The following is a 19584-nucleotide window of genomic DNA, read 5'->3' as shown; positions in this document are numbered from 1 at the left end:
TTGGTTTCTCAACCAACCATTTGTTGCACATTGTCGAAGGACACAATTGCTGTGGAAGAAGTTTTTTTTTGTGTGTGTGTGGTGTTGTAAGCTTGGAGGCGTGGTTTTCTCTTTTCCAGTCCAGCCATATCTGAGCGGTAACTGCTTTTCCATCTCCTGGGAGTCGCATCCGGTAACTAATAGAAAAGTAGAGTCGGACCCACGCTGGGTAAAGGAGCTGACTGTTTAACTGGGATATTTGTTCGGATTCTGGTGTCAGATAACATCCTTGAGAGCCTCAGAACCAGGTATTAACAACATGACCTCAATCACTGGATTCTTATTGCAGTAGATAGCTTTCCCATCTCAGCAAATACACTTCGCTGCAAGCTGGCAAAGAGTGACCGTATATCCGCAAGGAAACCAAGATGGCCAAGGGAACAAAAGGCCGATAAACCAACGCGGACATAATTAGGCCTCACAAGCGCTCATTAGTCGACCAAAAATGAACCTGTTCAAGTATACAGCTGGTCATTAACAGCGGATACACGGCGCAACACTTCATGGACTCTATATGGGTCCGTATCTGTGAAATGGTTGCGTGTGGAGCCTGCGTAAGGACTTGCACCCTTCTTAACGCCCAGCATCTTGCGGTACTGTGGTTTTGTTACTTGCTGCAAACGTGGTTACCTAGTACCTTACCACAACGAGTTTTGAGTGACATCACGTTTGAGGCCTGGAACTCGGTAGTTAGAAAGCCACAGCGAAGCAAACATCGAGGCTTGGCTTCTCTTACTAGCTGTGTGCCCCCACACATTGTTAAACAGTTGCCTGCTTAATGTATGCCGCTGAGCTGATTTTCCTGTAAATATACAACACTGTTGGCGGTAAGGCTCCCCAACCACTCGATGATGTTATCCTACTTCGGGTCCGTTGCCCCTTTCTAAAGCATCAGCCGCGCCTACGCCAGGACTGGCGCGATAGTATAAGTCTCTGCTTTGTGCAAAAGATGAACATTTCTCCATGGTAATACTTTCTGGAACTGTAGATGTGCAAGCCCTACAATTAATGGTCATGCGCTACTTTCCCCACGGTCGAGCACGGCTTGGCCAAGACTTATTTGTCTGGGGCGAATGCAACGACTGCAGGCTAAACTGGCCGAGCAGCTGCGGTTAGCTGCAAGTTGTATCCAACAAATCATGGTCACAAGAATATCCTCTGGCAGGGCAACCTGCCTGGCGGATGTCGCTTTACTTGTGCCACTGTGCACATACACAGGGTCAAATACGCATCAATTGCGCAACACTCTCGTAGAATCCAGAGCTTCCACTCCATACTTCGTTCAACATCTCTATGATACCGATATGTTACGTTGAGCGTAGGAGAAGTGTGAACTTTTGGCCCACCGAGGTTGCAGATCTTAATATTAGGGAGTAGATACCAGCACCGGTGATTGGTATCTCCTCGTCAGACCGTTATCAAACGGTGACAAGTCAGCAGCCTCTCACACTTTTCCCGAAAATCACCTTCAGCGAGGTCGAGAAATACAATGAAATGCAATACAATTTAATCCGATTCTCGAGCGGACAGGGTTCGCACAGCATCGTGTGGAGCCAGGAGCTTGGTAGCATAGGAACCCAACCAGGATCCCAACAGTCCGGTAACCCTTGCAGCAGGAGCAGTACTGCCCATATCGCTGGGACAATACACAAGTGGAGCATGAGAGCAACGGGACGTAAGGCTGGTTGATACCTAAGACACTCTACACTAGTGTATACCACATCACATAAGCATAACCTAGTCGGAAGGTACCACGTTAACAAACATGTTGGTTGGAGGATTGAGATACTCCAAGAATACGAAGCGCCGATCCCGCACCATGCTGCTGCGGCAAGCCCCTCTTTGTGATAGACTTGGTGGCAAGTATCCGCGGGGCTCAACTCTTTTTTAGATCGTGCCCCGGGTAGATGCAATGATAGCCTGAGCCGGCTCAGACAAGTCACGTTGCTCTTGTCCTGAAGCTGTAACCCGGGACCACTAATCTACAGCATCGCCGATTCTCCCAGGTACATGTTGGGAAACATGAACAAATGAAAGCACGACTTGTGGTCCGAGATCATCGACAATGACTATTTCCCTGTACAACACAAAATCTTTGCATATATTGACACAGCAGCCATACACAGAAAGTTCAATGGGCAGTTTGTTCCGAATGCCCTCTGCCGATCGGTTGGGTTCGAATGAATAGTGAGAAGATATCTCAATGCCTGTGTATGGCTCAACGATGTGATCATCAACATAAAGGGCCTTTGCTCAGCTATATGACTTATGTTCAGGACCCTCGGAGGAGATATGTGAGAAACAATCATATGGGTTTGTACTTTCAGCAAGTAAAGGGGGTAAATTATGCGAGTCAAGACAGCTGCATGCTAATAAACTGTAGTTTGAGGGATATCTTCAGATATTGTCGGTCCGAAGCAATGCTATGTCATCCCATATATGTATGCATACTACTACTACATGTTAGGCAGACCATTTAGCATCTCCTCTGCACTGCAAAGTCTTGATCACAAACATGTTGTGGACGGGGACCTTCGGCGTTGCGCAAGTCAGATCCGTTCTGGAATGGTCCAAACCAAAAGTGGGTCGTACCAAAGTGTCGGGAACCAGAAGCAAATGGAAACTTGGGGAGGAATTGCTGGGGAGCAGGATGGCCCGCTTGGCGTCGGGAATAAGTGGTGGAGACAAAGGAGCTTATCGGAACCCATCGAGGAGTACCTGCCTTGGTACCCCAGGCCATGGAGCCTGAAGTTCATCGCTAATGGCAAGATTTCTGTATATTAGAGAACCCACGCTTTAATTTCACGTAAGGAAAGGTCAAGTTGATTGGCTGAAGCACTCGGCAACAGTTATTCCGGCCCGCATCTTGCTTACCTAATCGATCGTGATGCTAGTTGGCTTTCATAAGATCCCGAATTTTTCCCTAACGGAGCAAAAGTGTTTCTTATTTGGTTGAAGTTGGTGTCGAGGGGCCTGGGGGTTTCCCCTGGGTGCATTGCGGTGTTGACGTCCGCCCGGGGGGGAGTGGTAGTCCGGGACAAGCCCTGGGCAGGCCAATTGTCAGTAAGCCTCAATCCTTCGAACACATGTCGTTAAAGCCCGCGCCTCTGGCGCGGGCAGCAGAACTAATTTTCTCCTGCCTAATGAGCGTTCAATGTTGTCTCGCCTAATTGTTCTTCTCTGCAATGCAGCTCATGCTGTCTGCCTTTCATGGAGAAGAGCGAGGTTTCCCGGGGTCTCCGTCCGTCTTTGCTTGTTTTGTGGACATTGCATGACGTGTAGCGCACAGCAGTGGACAGCTCATTCCCTTGTTGGAGGGAAATTGACACGACACCGAAATATTGGGCTCAGCGACCCAAAGGCCTGTGTTGACAAAAAAGCCCAGACGGGGGTCGTTCTTGAGAACCGTGAAGCGCCTGGGCGATCAAGTCACTTGTGTTTACCGATTTGCCACTTATGGAGCATCTACGTGGTATGTCTGCCTTCTCAACCAAACACTGGGAGGTAGCCTTCTTGTGCTTTACAATATGTATTGTACAGGCTAGAATTCGCCGAGAGAGGGGAGAGGGAGGAGGGCAAAAGTCGAGAGTACTTCAGAGCCGGCGGGCCAAGACATTGGGACCAGTCGCATTATTTGCTCATCTTACAACACTCCCAAATGTACATGCGGTCGATGGACAGGTGCTTGTTCGAACGCGCGGGATGACGAATCCAGATCTCCTCCTGACGCTCTGGTAATCTGCCCGGCACGCTAAATCCCTTGGTCACATGGCGAGTGCAACCTCATCACGCCTCACTCTCCAGTTGAGCTCCTCGGAGGGTCGGTGCACTTGGCTACCTCGTATGTACTACCTACGTAGGCGCTCCATAGATGAGGTTGGCATGTGTCGGCCCACCTCCAACAGCTCTCCAGTTGGCGGACAAGAGCGGCTGAATGCAGCAAACATGAAGGTCCTCTGCGCTAACTTTTAGCGCTTGCGTAGCATAGAATCCGGAAAAGCAAGCATCAGGCATTTCGAGCACAACTTTCATGTTCTGTAGCATAGCGCCTGCGCATGATGACAGGAAAGACGAGGCACAGGTGCTGTAAGAGGTGCTACAAGCACCCCGTGGCAAACTTGGGTATATGTACTTCCGATCTCTACGACCAAAACTCCTCTTTTTACACCGGGTGTTGAGCATTGGGATAACAAAACCTGAATCAACCAATGGTAACCCTTACCCTTCGGATGGGCCTAACTTCCAACACTTACCACGGTTGTTCAAGCTTCGACCCGACAGTTTGGAGCGGGCCTTTCCAGCTGTGTTTTAGTCTCCTCCCACGAACTTACGGACTTGATCGTGCGACTACTGTAAGCTCAGTGCGTGCTGGGATTATACACGGACTGATCCGAACTACAGGGCTCCGCCACTGCCCACAGGGCTTTAGGCAAGGGACGGGACTGGGAAAATCTTCAATGGTGTTACAATGATAGATGCCCATGCTTTGTTGACCACCACCTACTTAACTTGGAGGTACAGATACACCACGGAATCCACGTGGATTGAAGAGACCCGGGTCCAGCATATCGGGTTCTGGAGAGGTGGGTGAATCGAACGGATAGGGTCCAGCAACGCCCCACGTTCGCGGGAGAGATTGTGCGTCTCATCTTCTAGGTACCTCGAGGTTTAAGAAAAGGTCTGGAGGAGCCATTCTGGGACAGCGGAGCATGATTTTCACATCAGATGGCAAAATTACATTATGTGTAGCTCATTCAGTCCTCTCATCAAAATTCTGTGATGGCGTAACAAATTTCCAGAACCAGCCAAATGGTGCCCTATAGCCCCTCATTTGCAAGAAATGTCACTGTTCTCGTGGTATATTATTTGCACTGTGTGGGTGTGTGGTAGGCACGTAGTAACTCCGTACTGTGCCGACGTAGACTTGGAAGGTTTTGTGTTCCGAACCTTCGGTTCCTCTTCTGACGAACAGCTGTCCAGCCTTCAGGTTCCCTACCTTAAACCAATTGCACGCAACTTCGGCCCAGCCTAATCACCGTACGCTCTCCTTGCTGCATGTTAAGGTCCAGCAACAATTTGCGCAATCCTACACCCCATTCTACACCCCGAACAGCGTGCGAGAAGGATACCAGAGCAGCAGCGCTTGGAAGTCAAGAAAGCTTCTTTGCAGCCAATGCTAATCGCCGATGATAGAAGGTTGGGATCGAGCTGGATGGAAGCTCCCGTTGATGAGGGGTGTGCTGTGGCGCAGGTCTGGAGATACATCGGATCTCAGCTTCGGTCCTCGAAGGACTGGGTTTGCGGTTGGTAACCACTGGAAGCGCCTGGATACGGGAGCAGGAGTGGGACTTAGTACGGAACTGCCCTGCCTGATACAGTCCATGGGCGATCCCATTGGATATTTGGCAGCGAACCCAGGCCACCGGGACGGCCCCCCAGGCGGTGCTAGGCTGGCTGGCGCTGAGGAAACACTTGACAAGCACCCAACCTTCATTAACAATGCGTGAATCAGTGTTGCAGGTAGGCGGTGAAGTCGCAGGGCTTCCAGTGATAGAATGCCATCCTGAATTTTCTGTTGAGAACTTCAAGTTCCGGAAGGACTGGGGTTTCCAGTCACCAATCCACTCCCCAAGTTCGTGTTTCATGCAAGCAGGCAATGGATCCGTACACCGGCCCGTGGAACAGGAAAGCTAGGCAGATGATCCGTATGGCTGTTGGTGTTCCCCTGGGTAAATCCTCATCATCTCGCCGGCAAGTACCTGAGCTATCTCTCCAAAACAGGTTGCTGACTCTTGTGAAAACTCGACGGCAGTTGGTGCATCGAAATGTCGGCTATAGCTTGCTTGGGACGGTCTAGTGAGTTATCTACCGTTGGTACCTAGAGGTGGGTAGCTCTGTGCACACTACATACCTACCTTAGGTAGGTACCTGTAGGACGGCTAGATTGGTGGCTTATTCATATCTAGCAGGTCGAGGCCCATCGGTACTGTATGTACCCAATAGAGGTACTGGGCTGGAAAGTAACACCTATGCAGCCACTCCAATAGAGCTCAAAAAAGCCCAGGAACCCCACAAGGCCCTTGTCGACCCACACTACTGGCACCGCGAACTTTTGGATCCCGTAGGCCAGTTCACCTATCGCATGGATTTTCAGCTTCTGACCGGTTAATGTGGGTAAGGAGGTGGTCGACCAAAGACCACAACCTAACACAGTGCGAGAGATGAAGTGAGGACCTAGGAGGCTTGACTTCGTCAGGGATGGCTTTGGAATGGGACAGGGAAGTCAGAAGAGAAAATTCAATGCTGCGCTTGGAACAGACAGGCTTGTGGGACGCTCTCTGCACCCTTGTCTGCTTAATTCCTACCCTGGGTTAGGTAAAGTAAACCTCAGCATACACTACACAACCTACGCATCTAGCCTGGCAATTTTCTCCTGGGCCACACCTGAGCGCCCGGAGCACATATTCCAGGCTTGAAGGGCGTCTTAGTCTGGTGTAGGCACACTAGGTCAGCCCGGCAGGTGGATTGGCTTTTCTGGCTCCTTTTCCCCCTACCCATACTTTTCCAGCCAACCCTCTTGTCCGTCCCATCACTGCGACGTCGCGGGCGGATTTTAAAGCTCCCCTCGGTCCCCCTTTCCATCTCCCGATCCACACATTACAGATAACGCTGGGTGCCAAGCCCATGATCATCTGCTGGACCGCATCTCTTTCTCATCTCTGCAGCGACCTCAGGTTAATTAATCTCTGCCACGAACCGAACCACACTACTTAGGTCCATATAACTGTGCCCTAGCCGCACTTAAGGTAGCCCTCAGTGGCTGTGCCGAGACGAGCATCAACCGAACCCACAGTTTGGAGCGCTTTTACAGGTGAGCAATTTCCTTTGTATTTGGATCATATGTATTTCCCTCAGGACATGGCTGGATCGCAAGTGCTTCCCTGTGTCTGGTATTGCATGTTAATTTTGTTGCAACATGTCATGTTGGCTGATCTGGTCTACATCTGGACGTTTGGTTGCGTCTTTGAGTGAGGGTGAGTTGAGGAAGGAGGGTGAGTTGAGGAAGGAGGGTGATCCATGGGTGCGCCCCGAACACACAGAACTGTCAGCACCACGTCATTCCGCTTCTGTGTACACACTCTCCCCCTCTTTGCTGCGTCAGCTGCCTACTTTCCCAGTCACCCTCTCTGTCGTTTGATCAATTGAGAGCTAGTAAACACTCAGACGACATGTGTACCCGTTGAATGGCTCCATGCTAACATCTTCACGCAGTTCTTGTCACGACCAGCGTTGTCATTTTTTTTCTCAGCGTGCACCTAGCAAGGGCAACCAGCTTTATCAATTAAGAAGCGGAAGCCATATCCGATATTACCGGTGTTCACTTCTGAAAAAAAAAATGGACTTTCGTCAGTACAATGGGCAGAAGTGAGTGTGTCATAAGTTGGATGAACCAAGCCTTTCCGTCCTTCTCTGAATGACTCCACAATTTAGAAAATCGTAGGGAACTAACTGAACTCTCCACTGTAGTGGCGACCAACAGGACCAAAAGCTCTATGAGGAGGTCTTCCAAGAGAATGGTCGATGGTATGGAACATTCAAAAAGGGCAGTTACCTCTTCCCCATTGACGAGGTGAGTTTCAAGCTGCAAGCTTGTCCAATCAGACTTGACCTGTCACAGCCAATAGAGCACTGACATCCCATAAAGAAAGAATGTGAGAGGCTAGATGTTTTTCACAAGATCTTCCTGGTTGCACGTGGAGAGGAGCTTCATAAAGCGCCAATTCCTCCCGATGCTCCCAAAGTGCTGGATCTCGGCTGTGGAACAGGTATTTGGAGCATCAACATGGCAGAGTGAGTTTTCGCTTCCAGGGTTGCTTAAGAGCTAAGGTCTTGATCTAACAGGTTCTGGTAGTAAATACCCCGGAGGGACTCACCTTGGACTAGACTTGAGCTACATTCAACCTGAGTAGTCAGTAACCCCCAAACCCTTCTAATATTTAACTCTATTTCGCGTCTAACCGGTCTCCAGTATCCCGCACAACCTGCGCTTCATGCAAAGGGACGTCGAGGCTCCATGGGAAGGACTTGAACCAGGCTCCTGGGACTTAATTCATGCACGCACCCTGAACGGAAGCATTGGCAACTGGCCCAGAGTGTACGCCGAGGTGTATCGGTAAGTGTGTGCCTGCGTAGGAGCTGACGGACAACAATATCAATTAACATATCGGTAGGCACCTGAAACGAGGTGGCTATTTCGAGCAGGTCGAAATTGACTTCTATCCTCGTTGCGATGATGGGACCTTACCGAGAAATGCCTTCATAACGCAATGGGCCAATGAACTTTTTGACGCCATGGATTATTTTGGACGCCCATTGCGCATGGACAGCAACCTCACCAAACAGTGGTTAGTGCAGGCTGGATTTTCGGAAATCAAAGAGGAAGTCATCAAGCTTCCTCTCAATGGATGGCCAACAGACAACAACGGTAGGGAATTAGGACGATGGTTCAATCTTGGGATGTGTCAGGCCTTCCAACCCCTCAGCCTAGCACCGCTATATCGGAGTAACCGGCGCTCGGTCGCCGACATCTACGACATGGCAGAGAAAGCCAGAGCTGAAGTCTTCAGCACTCAGGTTCATGCTTACTGTAATCTGTAGGTTTTATCCTTCATCTGCGTCTCTTCCAACGTCACTGTGCAGGAAACATGTCTACATGGGGCCCAACTAACCACAGGCAGGCATATTTTCACAGCTAGAAAGCTGCGATGAACTTCTGGCTTAAGTTCATGCTCTGCCTGGCCACATGGGACTGCATGGACACATCACCCTTTGCGATGGTTAGTCAGCCAGCCTAGCCCTCTTGCCAGCCGTACAGATTCATTTGCAACTGACACTGGAAGAGGGCTGGCAATAGGGGTGCGGCAAAATCTTTGAACTTGCGATACCATGTCCTATCTTGTTTACTAGCATGTTGACTTCTCCTTGAAGCAAAAAGGGGGGAGGGTGAGTGACTGCTTGCCAAAACTGAAGCTCTGTTACAAAAGCCGCTATTTAGGATTCAGCCGTCAATGACAAACAAATCACGAGGCATAGTCGAGCTTGGTTTAGCAGGACAGCTTTCAGGCACATCAGTTACTTCCTGCCGACGACACTTGAGCTCTGCGCCCTGAACACGAGAAGATACCATCGCAATTACTTAAGTTAACAACATCCAGAATTGACTTAGCTTCACTAAATCTCGCGCCGATAGCGTTTGAAACATGGCATCAACCAAGTATCCAGAGGGGAGCATGAGAAGGACGTAACGAAAGTAATAAGAGCTTGCCGTTCATGGGCTTTACAATCTCGGGCCGGTCATCGCAAGATCGCCAACCAGGATGGTATTCATGCTGTGGACTGGATCCGTTCTCGTTGCAAAGCCACACGATTGGCAGTCATGGATGACCGCACTTGGTGCTCGGCGCTTAAGCTGGCGCAGCAGACGTTCCGAAGAAGGACTGACTGACTTCCAAGAGAATCTTCATTCTCGCCGACGAACCGTTGCGTGCAGATTGGGATCTTCCAATCGGCATCGGGCAAGTCACCACAAACTCCCATTTTCTTTCGATGTACAGGGCAGCGATGGGCTAGACCAGCTATCAGGGGGCTCTGGCTCTGGATTCTAGATGCCATCCAAGCGGTGGGCGCTTGCTGTGATCGCCAAGAAGCATACACAGCGCCATAGCTAACTCCCATAGCTTGAACAAGAGCCATACCGCGGATAACACCAGTTCGCTTGGCTGGGCCGAGAATTAGCAGGGAGGACGCACATGCATTCACAAACCCCACTGTCCTGTATATCGAGCTGGGAGCTCAATGGGCTATGCCAAGAGAGCAGTACTCAGCTCCTCTCCTCCACCACATCGACATTGGCGCTGGTCCTCTTGCAGCTGCGTGGTCAGATAGCATCCAATAATAGAATACGATCCGAGGTTTTTGTGTCAATGCAGAGTATGGCACCAGTGTTATCAGTATGTTGCCACTTCCCACCAGCATGTCAATTTCCTCATTGGCGTGAAATTGAAGGTGAACAAAATAGTTAACTTGCTTCTCTCTCCCACTCCAAGCCCCACGACCGATTCTGGCCAAACTCTGACTACATCCCAAATTCTAAATCGGAGTTCTCTAGCAAACAACTGAGGCAACAGTAGAGAAGAGTGCGGTGATACCAGCCCGCCTATATACACAGCCAAAGAAGTTCTAAGCTCCACGATTCGCCAGTACACTAACAGACGGCCGGGCCTTGAGACGTCCTCCACCAATATGCATATTGGCACATCGCTGTAGGTGGCTGCTTGACTGTTGATCACCGATGGCGGAGCAGTCACGCCAACATGGAACCCGCAGCATTCGGTGTTAAGCCTAGCGGCTGCTCTCGATGTGCTGTTACCCGTGCCGACCCGAGGAATACTCTTGTTAGAATGTTTCTGGACCTCTGCAACCACTCCGGTCATACCCTTGTAGGTAAATGCTGTATGACTCAGAAGGTCAACTTCGGGATCAACCTGTTTATCCCTGGGACTTCTCGTCCAGCCCAAGCAATAGGACCTTGCGTATCTTGTGTCACCAAAACAAGGCCTTTGCTCCCGACCCAAAGCCTAACTACCAAAGCCGGAGGGTAACTCAACTCATATAAGCATATGAAAAGCGCAGATGTCAATGGGTAGAGGCAGCTATGACATGAAAAAGAAACCAGGTCGCCTATTCATGTATGCTTGCGGCAATACGTCAGTCTAACTAGTTTTGGGGGAGAAGGGGCGTGGGGAGAGTGAGGGGAGAATGACCTTACTGGATGCATGCCTCAATATAAGATTGTTGTTTCGCAGGTGGTGACCGGACAGAAAGTTGGGTCAGGTAGAGGGGGCCGCACAACGATTTGCAACGCCCGCAAATCTACATTTCATGCTAGGGGCGGAACACAAAACAACACTATCCACATCGAGAAATTCAGGGCTGTTCTATTTGGTTTCAACCCCCAAGCAGGCCAGCCATCAGGCGATGTGGCCTACCCAATCACCTGTGACGTGGAGGAATGGCCATTTCCATAGCCAAGCTAGTGTAGGTTGACGTTCTGGCTACATAATCCTATGGTATGTTAACAAAAAAAGCCATGGTTGGATGAGCTGGCTTTACGATGGCCCCTTGGACTGGCCGGTTTGCTGTAAGATTGATTTCAGACTGGACCAGCATCCGCCTTGGCTTCTCACATCACTCTCTTAGTAATAGCCTTGTTCTATAAAAGCGCGACAGAGACAGGAATAAGGCGAAAAGGAGGAAGAGGATCGAGCGGAACAGACCAAGAAGGAGAGATAGCGTAGCTCGCAGCGGGAGCTGGCAATAAGAAATTGAAGGACTTGAAGGGTCATCATACAAACCGGTTCCTGTAAGTTCTAGGAAAGACTTTGAGTAAAATACTTACGCATGCTTGTCGTGTACATGTCATAATAATTCAAGCTGCTGCAGGTTTCATCTATAGGGCTAGCGAGATTGGTTGTTCTTTTGGACATAGAAATGTTTCAGAGAAATAGCGAGACAATTCACTCCTCTTGTAGGTTGGATAAATTAGAGAGTACAGGGGTCCGCAGGAAGTTCGTATGGAACCGGGAAGATCTTGTGAAGTTAGCTCAGGGGTTCGAGACCCCAAACGTTCAGTAAGGAAAATAAGGAAGGAGAATCCGAGTTGGTTAAATCATCTTCTTGAATGGCTTCATGCGGTAGACAGTAGTTGTACATGGCGACAAAGGAAAAAGAAAACATACGATCCTCAGCTGCCGCTCACAGGAGGGAAATATACAGTGGGGGGAAGAGCAGTCGAAATGGAGATGGAACCCTGAGCCAATTTGGCCTAATGAGCCTCCCATGATACCTGCGGCCCCTCACTCGCCAGCCAATGCTACCTAAACGGTAAGCAACACATGAAGATAATAGACCCGACCCGGTCTCGGGGCCTCTTCAGCTAGCTGGGTGTATGTCAACGAGGAGGGTTGTAACGGTTCATAACTCTTCCATCGCGGCGCAAAGAGGTGATGCAATAGTACCGAAGGGTTGGTGACTCTAGTATGCGCAGAAGTCCCCGATACGCCACACCGTCTATTCCCATGGAGAAAAACAGAAACACAGAATCACATCCCCTCTTTCGCTTGCCTTCCCCCGTTTTTATTCACGCTTCTCCTACTTGATCTGCCCACCGAGGGAATGAGCAGGGCCGATCCGGAGAAGGAAGCATGGTTTAATCCAACACCCCTTACAGCCCCCAAAGCTAGAGTAGACGCCACTTAGTGGTGGCCATCGTGGTGGACTTCGCCGTGGTAGCCAATCAACTTGAACCTGCCGATCATCTCGCCAACGGTGAAGAAGCCCAGGCACTCGGCGAACACGACACCGCCAGCGGCGACCTGCGCTTTTGAGAGGTTCCGGAGCTGCTGGGGGTTGACCTTTTGCAGAAGGGCGCTGGGGTTCTGCAGCTGCTTCCAGACGTTCTGGAAGTAGGTCTGGAAGGTAGAAAGAGAACTGCAAGGCGAGATACGGGATGCTCGGTCAACGATGTGTTCAATATGATTGGGCTTGCGGCAGGAGGGACGCAACTTACGGCGGACTCATGTTCTGCCCCTTGGCAACCAACCGACCGAGCTCAACAACGACCTTAGAGTAGTAGACCACGAGAGGTGTCTGGCCTAGAAAGGGCAAAAAGACATCGGTTAGCGGCATGTTTGGAGTCAGAAGACCATGAAAATAGTAGCCTCTTGTCCCAAACTCTTCCTCACTTCTACGGCCAAGAACCACCACCATTATCCAGGCCTGGGCTCTTCCAGCCCCGAAAAGTCGTCGCAGCAGACAGCCACGTTATTTGGGAAAGCAACTGTGCATGCAGAACGGAAAGACCATACGAAAACGAGTGGAAGTGCGGCCGTATGAGGGATGAGGCAAAGGAGGCGGGCAGGGTATTCGGGTAGGCTTGGGCTTACGCTCGACGAAGGCAACCAGACGAGCCGAGCGGCCGCCGAGCTTGGTGAGAGCAGCGCCGAGGCCCTTGGCAGCGCCGGCGAGAGCCGGGCCGGCAGCAGACGTGACGCGCGACAGGCCCTGGGTGGCTTTGCTGGCCAGATCGGAGGCAGAGGACGAGGCCTTAGAGGCGGACTCCTTGGCGGATTCGGCAGCCTTTTGCGCGGCGTTGGGAGCAGTCGACTCGAAGCGGACCATGCGGCGGCCCATGGCGAGGCCAGACCTCCTCATGACAAGGGCGAAGGACGACATCTTGGTGGGATGGTTATAGAGTTGGAGTCTGCGGGGTTTGCTATCGCAGAATTGGGCAAATCACGGTGCCGTGTCGGTTGGCTGGAGGGGAGAGGAAGGGTATCGAGGGACTGCGGCCGGGCAAGCGATTGTGAAAGTGCGGCCGTCGGTCTGGGGTACGGGGGAGGTGGGTGTCGGCGAAGGGAACGATATCGCGCAACGAAACGGACGTAGTCGTAGCCAGAAGCCGGGAATGGAGAAAAATTGGACTGCTCGGGAGATTTCGAAAGGCACTTGCCGTTTGGCCCCTACCAAAGTCTCGGCAAGAAGGCGACCAATCAGAGCGCCGAATTGAAGTCTGGGCAAAGGGCAGTCCTCAGACGCCGCGGATCTGAATCCCTGATCGACGTGCAAGCCATTGCACTCACATCTGAAAGGCTAGATCTGACATCTGACCCGTTTTCAGTCTGCATCAGCATGCAAATTGGGAAACTTCGAAATCAATAACAGCTCGTGAGATGTCGGATCTTTGTCCGACCTTGTCATCTACATATTTCAAAACGATCGCTCTCGCATTAGGAACATGCCGATTCCCTCTCGCATGCCCTCGCTCTGACCCTCACATCTCTCCATCAACGATGAGACTGAGGAAATGAAAACAGTGCCTTTTAATCCATCCGTCTCGTCATCCAAGATGCTGCTATAGTTTACTCAAAGCTTTGAATCTGCACCTTAATTGCCCCATTCTTGGGGTCAGAAGCCGTCGCAAACGCCTGCAGGGCATCTTCTAGAGAGAAGCGATGCGTCACCAGCTTCTTGAGGTCGATGACACCGTTCTGCACCAGCCGGATCGCCCGCGGCCACGTGTTGCTGTACCTGTACTGGAATTGCAAGTCAACCTCACGCACGCTGGCCCGCATGAACGGCAGCTGGATCTCGTTCTTGCCAACCCCAATCACAAACACCTTGCCGCCAAACTTGACTGACCATACCGCCGCCGCGATGCTGCTCTCGGCTCCTGTGCACTCCATCGCTACCGCTGGCTCGATTCCGCCAAAGCTTTCTGAGATGATCGCCTTTGCCAGCTCCTCTGCTGACTTTTCTGGTTCAACCTTGTGTGTGACTACCTGCGGGCAAATCTCCTTGGCGAACCGTAATCGGCCCTCGTCGAGATCCGTAATGACCAGCGGGCACGCTCCAGCCGCGCGGCAACACAGCAATGTCACCAACCCGATGGGCCCCGCGCCGCACACGAGAACGGGATCTCCCAGCCGGACATCAGCACGCTGCAAGCCCGCGAGAGCCACAGACAGCGGCTCGAGTAAAGCGCCTTCCTCGTATGTCATGTCGCCAATAGGATGGCACCACACAGCGGGGTGGTTAACGTAGCGCCGTAACAAACCTGGCACCGGCGGCGTGGACAGGAATTCGACACTTTCGCATCCATTGTATCGTCCCGTTAGGCACGGCTCGCAATGCCCGCATGGTATTCCCGGCTCGACGGCTACCCGGTCGCCGACTTTGAGTGTTTTGACGCTTGGATGGACCGCGATCACCTCACCAGCAGACTCGTGGCCGAGGATGTGGTCTCCAGAGACTATCATGGGACCTATACAGCCATGCTTCCAGAAGTGGATGTCTGATCTTGATTGATATCTGTCAGTTCTTTGAAGTCTCGGACGCAGCCAAATTACGGATTAGGATTTTACCCGCAGATGCCTGTGCTCCTGATAGCGACAGTCACTTGTCCTTCCTTAAGGTCCTCAGCATTCTGGACACTTTGCAGTGTCGGTGTGGCTTCTCCTATCCATAGGTCATGCTGTGGATTGGTATAAACCGCAATGTTGGTCTTGAATGCTTTGGCTGCCATGGCGATCTTTTTCTCCGTCAGTTCAGGTTGGTTGGTTGACCAATACATTGCACCAGAAAGTTGCTTTGCTAATTTATATATGCGGCTTACGTTGGAGCACTCCAAGTAATCAAGAAGAGCATCACGGGATGCAAGGCGGGGTAGTGGGGGGAAAGCCACACCGTGTAGCTTCTCAGATGCGGCATCCTCACCAAGCTCTTAGCAGAGTACGACCAGCCAAAAACTCTGAACTACACTCTCAGGGTTTCACCCTCCAGCAAATGGTTCAGCTGATGGAGACCCGGCTTCTCGACTTTCATGCATTTTCCACTCGTTGGAGACTGCTCAAGCGTCGAGATTGACATCAAACCTACAACAATTCAACTCCAGACATTATGGTACACAGCAGCCGGTTGGCAGATTACGAAGCTCCCCTTTTGAAGTTCGAGTTTGGGCCTGGGCAGCCAGTCGGCGAAATTGCCGACCCGGCAACTACAATCCCGTACACCGGACGGGGCTTGGTGCGGCAAATCTGCCCCCAGTTATCCCGCCAATCACGATGATGAGAAACAGTTTCGCGCATAAATTAGTGCGCTTGGTGTTGTACGACCAATCAGACCATGCAGGGTTTCTGGGATAACATCACCAGAGCTGACAGCCGCCCATAGCTGTAAATATCTCTGCGATTCGAAACCCTTCTTATTATATGGTTGGCTTCCTCCTTCCCTACACCGTTTCCAGATGAGCCTGACGAAGCGAATGTTATAAATCATTAAGCCAGTAGAAGTACTCCGTAGCTCCCTTAGCCACGCCCATCGCCCGAAAACCAACATTCAGCTGAACTTCATACACAGTACGCCACCATCTTATGCAGAACAAGTACAAATACACGTCCCCTCATGAAAATTACAATAAATAATTCCCTCCAGACAAGCACCCAGATGGGGTAGAGCCGAAGATCCGTCATTGGGTTGAACTTGCTCAGTCAATCCAGCAAGGCGTTGACAAATGGCCAGTGCCAATGAAGCAGCGAGTCATCATGCTGCTTAACCGCGACCTAAGCCCGCATTCTGGTTGACCGTTCGTCATTGATCCGTTTCAGAGTTGCTTTCCCGTTTGCCGTGCGGTGTTGAGTTTGTCGTCGAGCAGTTGGTGTCATGATGATTCTTGCTCAGATCTCTCACGTCACGCCATCGCAACGACCACGTCGCCTTGGCAGCGCCCATAGCTGCAGCACGCCTCCGGAGGAAGATCACCCTTGAGAATTAGGTCGCGTGTGGACTGTGAAGAGCTGTTAGTCTCATTGTCAAAGACCTGATGGTAAGGTCATGGATTATTGCGTTGCTTTCGATTAAACTTTGTTCAAAGGATGTGTCAACTTACATCAGGGCAGTAAATGGGTGTCGACGACACCAAAGCAGCCAGGAAAGGGGCTGCATAGGCAAAGAGAGCGGTGAGCCTCATGGTTGGTTGAACCGCTGAGTCTGGTCTTCGAAATATAGTTGACAGGTATGATTGAGTTTGGTTAATGTCTCGGCCAGAAGGGCTTTATATTTTATGGCGGACGAGGTTGATGTTGAAAAGGCGGGTAGGTGAACGGAGTAATGCCGCTGGAATTGCAGTTGGATCCTGTCGATCGCTAACGTTGGTTTGCTTTGATAGGAAAGACAGAAGGAAAATGAAAACGGAGTTCCCGTGGAATGGAGTCCACTTCTGCCAATTCTCACTAGGATTCTGATCGTCAACCGACCCGGATGTTGTCGATATGAAACGAGTGGACGACCGATTGGCCAACCAGGAAACGTCAATTTGAGTGAATGAGCGACAGAACAGAAAAGAAGGGCTATGTATAAAGGATGATGCTGTCACAGTTACAATTTGTGCCTTGCAGACACAATGAAATAATGGTGGCATGGGAAGGAAGGGAGGACCTCGAGTCCAGCCTCCTTATCAACTAACCTGGAAAGTGGGCCCAGTGAGACCCAACTTCAGGAGTTGGGGACACTAAGACCAAAATGGGTAGATGTGAAGGTTGAAAAGCCAAAGCTTGCAGACATACACGTACACGAGAATTGCACATCTGAAACGCCACCGTTGAGTTGCAAGATTTCGTTCAGATGCAGCCAATCTCTTCAGATACCTAACTGGATGACTTTACAAGGCCATTTGTGTTGCCATTCCTCCTTGCTGCTTCGGCGCTGTCAGCGTGCAAAAGATTTTTCAAAATCATCTTTACCCAGAAGTTTAGCCATCTGTTTTGAAACCTCGTAGTCAAGTAACCTGCTTCTAATTAACAGAAAGAAACTTGCTCCTCTTCTCTCTTCCCCACTGACTTAAACCGGGTGATAGCTTGCACTGCTCACCCAGAGCTGTTGCCAAGAGAAATTAAGTCTACCCAAGGTTCTGGGCATGTAGGGCATTTTCGGTTTTCGGTTCCCTAATCGCTACTTCGTGCAATGACATGCGCACGTAAAAGATTCTGCCAAATAACGTGCAACTCTGGAATCAGAAAGTTCTCCCTGGACAATTTCTAGATATATCCTCGTCATGGCTGGGGAATGCTACTTCGAAATTCGATTTTCAAAAGCCTGTGCTTGCGCAACTCCTTGGGTCAATGACTTACGGACTTTCAACCGACACCGCATTTTTCTCGAAGAGGTTTAATGTGGAATTATTATCTGGTACTGAACGACTTCTTATCAAACTGATTGTATGATCATGGTGTGCGTTCTTTTATGTCAATATTGATGGCAAGGCCAGGCCTTGCAAGAACGGGATTGAAACTCTGGGAGGAAGCCAGCAAGCGCGATGCATGTGAATGAAACACTGAGCACGGGCCACGCCGCATTCTTCCTGCCCTTGCCAAGACCCGTCATCTGGGCAATGACGTTGTCGAGCACGCGCCTTGGTCCCCTGTTGGTGGGAAGCACGAGAAGGCTGCGCAAGCCATACAGCCCACCTTGATTCCACCGCACACGTCACCCATATCAACCATCGCGACCAACTGCCTTCACTGCTACCTTTTGAAGACGGACAGCTGTTGTGTTGTCCTCCCCGTCTCATATTTTACCATAAAGTACACCTGAGTTTGGGAACAGCAGGAAATTGCTTTGGACATTTCAAAACTTGCCGAGGGATTGATTTTGCGAAGCGGACTTGATTTTCCTGCGACCAAGATGACGCTCTACTACACACTGGTATGCCAACCGGCTTGTTCAATTACCAGTAGCTGTTTCGCTGCTGAGCTGTGCTAACTTACATCATCAGGTATTTCTGCTCCTGGTGGCAGAAATAGCCCTTTTCATGCTGTTGATCCTTCCGCTGCCCTTCAATGTGCGACGGAAGCTGTTCACGTATGTCTACAAGGCATCGGCTTCTTTATGTGTTCTGAACTAATTGAAGCGCTATCTCAGCTTTATTTCGGAGAACCCCATTGTTGCCAAATTCCAATACTGGTTGAAGATCACATTTGTTTTTATCCTCGTCCTTTTCATCGACAGCGTCAACCGTGTCTACAGGGTTCAGCAAGAACTGGCCGCCACCTCGGAGGCCCATGGCAATGGCGGGTATGTTTCTATTCCGTTTCGACAGACAAATCACATAAATGGCACATAAACATGGGAAATGAACTGGTAGCGCTGACAAGTATGGGCAGACATGCCATCCACGGTCACGAGCGCCTTGAAGTCCAAGCGCGCAAGTTCTACTCTCAACGCAACATGTACCTCTGCGGCTTCACCCTCTTCCTGTCGCTCATCCTGAACCGGACGTACATCCTGATCCTGGAGGTTCTCCGCCTGGAAGAAAAGCTGAAGCAGTACGAAGGTAACAGTGCCTCCAAGAGGCAGGGTAAATCTTCGTCCGAAAAGCAGTCTGCCGAAAATAAGGACGAAGAGATTGCGCGCCTCAAGCGTGAGTTAGCCCTGCGCGAGCAGGATCTTGCCACACTGAAGAAGCAGGCCGCAGGCTTGCACCGCGAGTACGATTCACTTGCGGAAAAGTACAGCAAGACACAGGACGATGGGACGCCCAAGAAGGAGAAATAGAGTCAGTTCCCTTCCGTGTGTAGCAGTGGGAGCAGTCGCAGCTTCCTTGTGGCATTACAGGAGGCCGAGAAGATGGGCTTGTGGCGGTGATGCGTTTGGCTGAAAAGGGCTGTAGCAGGTCCCAAGTTCATGGAGGCCGAGCAAGATAGCAAGACTATCAGACCAAAAAACTAAGCAGTTGGGATGAAGCCTGCTATCAAGTTTCGCGGGGCCTGTGTTTGATTGCAGAGCAGTCTTGTTGTGTAGGAGTCAAGACTGTGTGCTTGTCGTCAATGCGGCTGAAGGTAAATAGATCATTGTTTAAGCGAAGGATTATGTGCATGGCTTTCCATTGTCTGCTTTTCTATTGATACACAATGAGGAGGGAGATGGGTCATG

At 50.7% G+C, this 19584-nt stretch overlaps 4 protein-coding genes across 4 annotated transcripts; 2 read left to right on the top strand and 2 right to left on the bottom strand.

Moving 5' to 3' along the window:
* Positions 1-7435: 7435 nt before the first annotated feature.
* On the top strand, positions 7436-8697 carry CTHT_0058360 (uncharacterized protein; the record flags this gene model as incomplete). Its single annotated transcript, XM_006696093.1, has 6 exons — positions 7436-7464; positions 7567-7669; positions 7745-7890; positions 7952-8008; positions 8069-8212; positions 8271-8697. 6 exons carry the CDS (start codon positions 7436-7438, stop codon positions 8695-8697), a joined length of 906 nt encoding a protein of 301 aa, XP_006696156.1.
* Positions 8698-12353: 3656 nt separating this feature from the next.
* CTHT_0058350 (ATP synthase-like protein) lies at positions 12354-13332 on the bottom strand (the record flags this gene model as incomplete). The annotated part of the gene is made up of 3 exons (XM_006696092.1): positions 12354-12588; positions 12668-12752; positions 13044-13332. The coding sequence occupies 3 exons, from the start codon at positions 13330-13332 to the stop codon at positions 12354-12356; spliced, it is 609 nt and encodes a 202-aa protein (XP_006696155.1).
* A 686-nt stretch (positions 13333-14018) lies between these two features.
* Positions 14019-15229, bottom strand: CTHT_0058340 (dehydrogenase-like protein; the record flags this gene model as incomplete). The annotated part of the gene is made up of 2 exons (XM_006696091.1): positions 14019-14955; positions 15021-15229. 2 exons carry the CDS (start codon positions 15227-15229, stop codon positions 14019-14021), a joined length of 1146 nt encoding a protein of 381 aa, XP_006696154.1.
* Positions 15230-18336: 3107 nt separating this feature from the next.
* CTHT_0058330 (uncharacterized protein) lies at positions 18337-19206 on the top strand (the record flags this gene model as incomplete). The annotated part of the gene is made up of 4 exons (XM_006696090.1): positions 18337-18357; positions 18428-18513; positions 18574-18726; positions 18816-19206. The coding sequence occupies 4 exons, from the start codon at positions 18337-18339 to the stop codon at positions 19204-19206; spliced, it is 651 nt and encodes a 216-aa protein (XP_006696153.1).
* Between the last annotated feature and the right edge of the window lie 378 nt (positions 19207-19584).

This window comes from Thermochaetoides thermophila (assembly GCF_000221225.1).
Source record: "Thermochaetoides thermophila DSM 1495 unplaced genomic scaffold scf7180000011820, whole genome shotgun sequence".
Taxonomy (NCBI): domain Eukaryota; kingdom Fungi; phylum Ascomycota; class Sordariomycetes; order Sordariales; family Chaetomiaceae; genus Thermochaetoides; species Thermochaetoides thermophila.
Note: the sequence above shows the minus strand (reverse complement) of the source record. Positions and strands in the feature narration are given on the sequence as shown.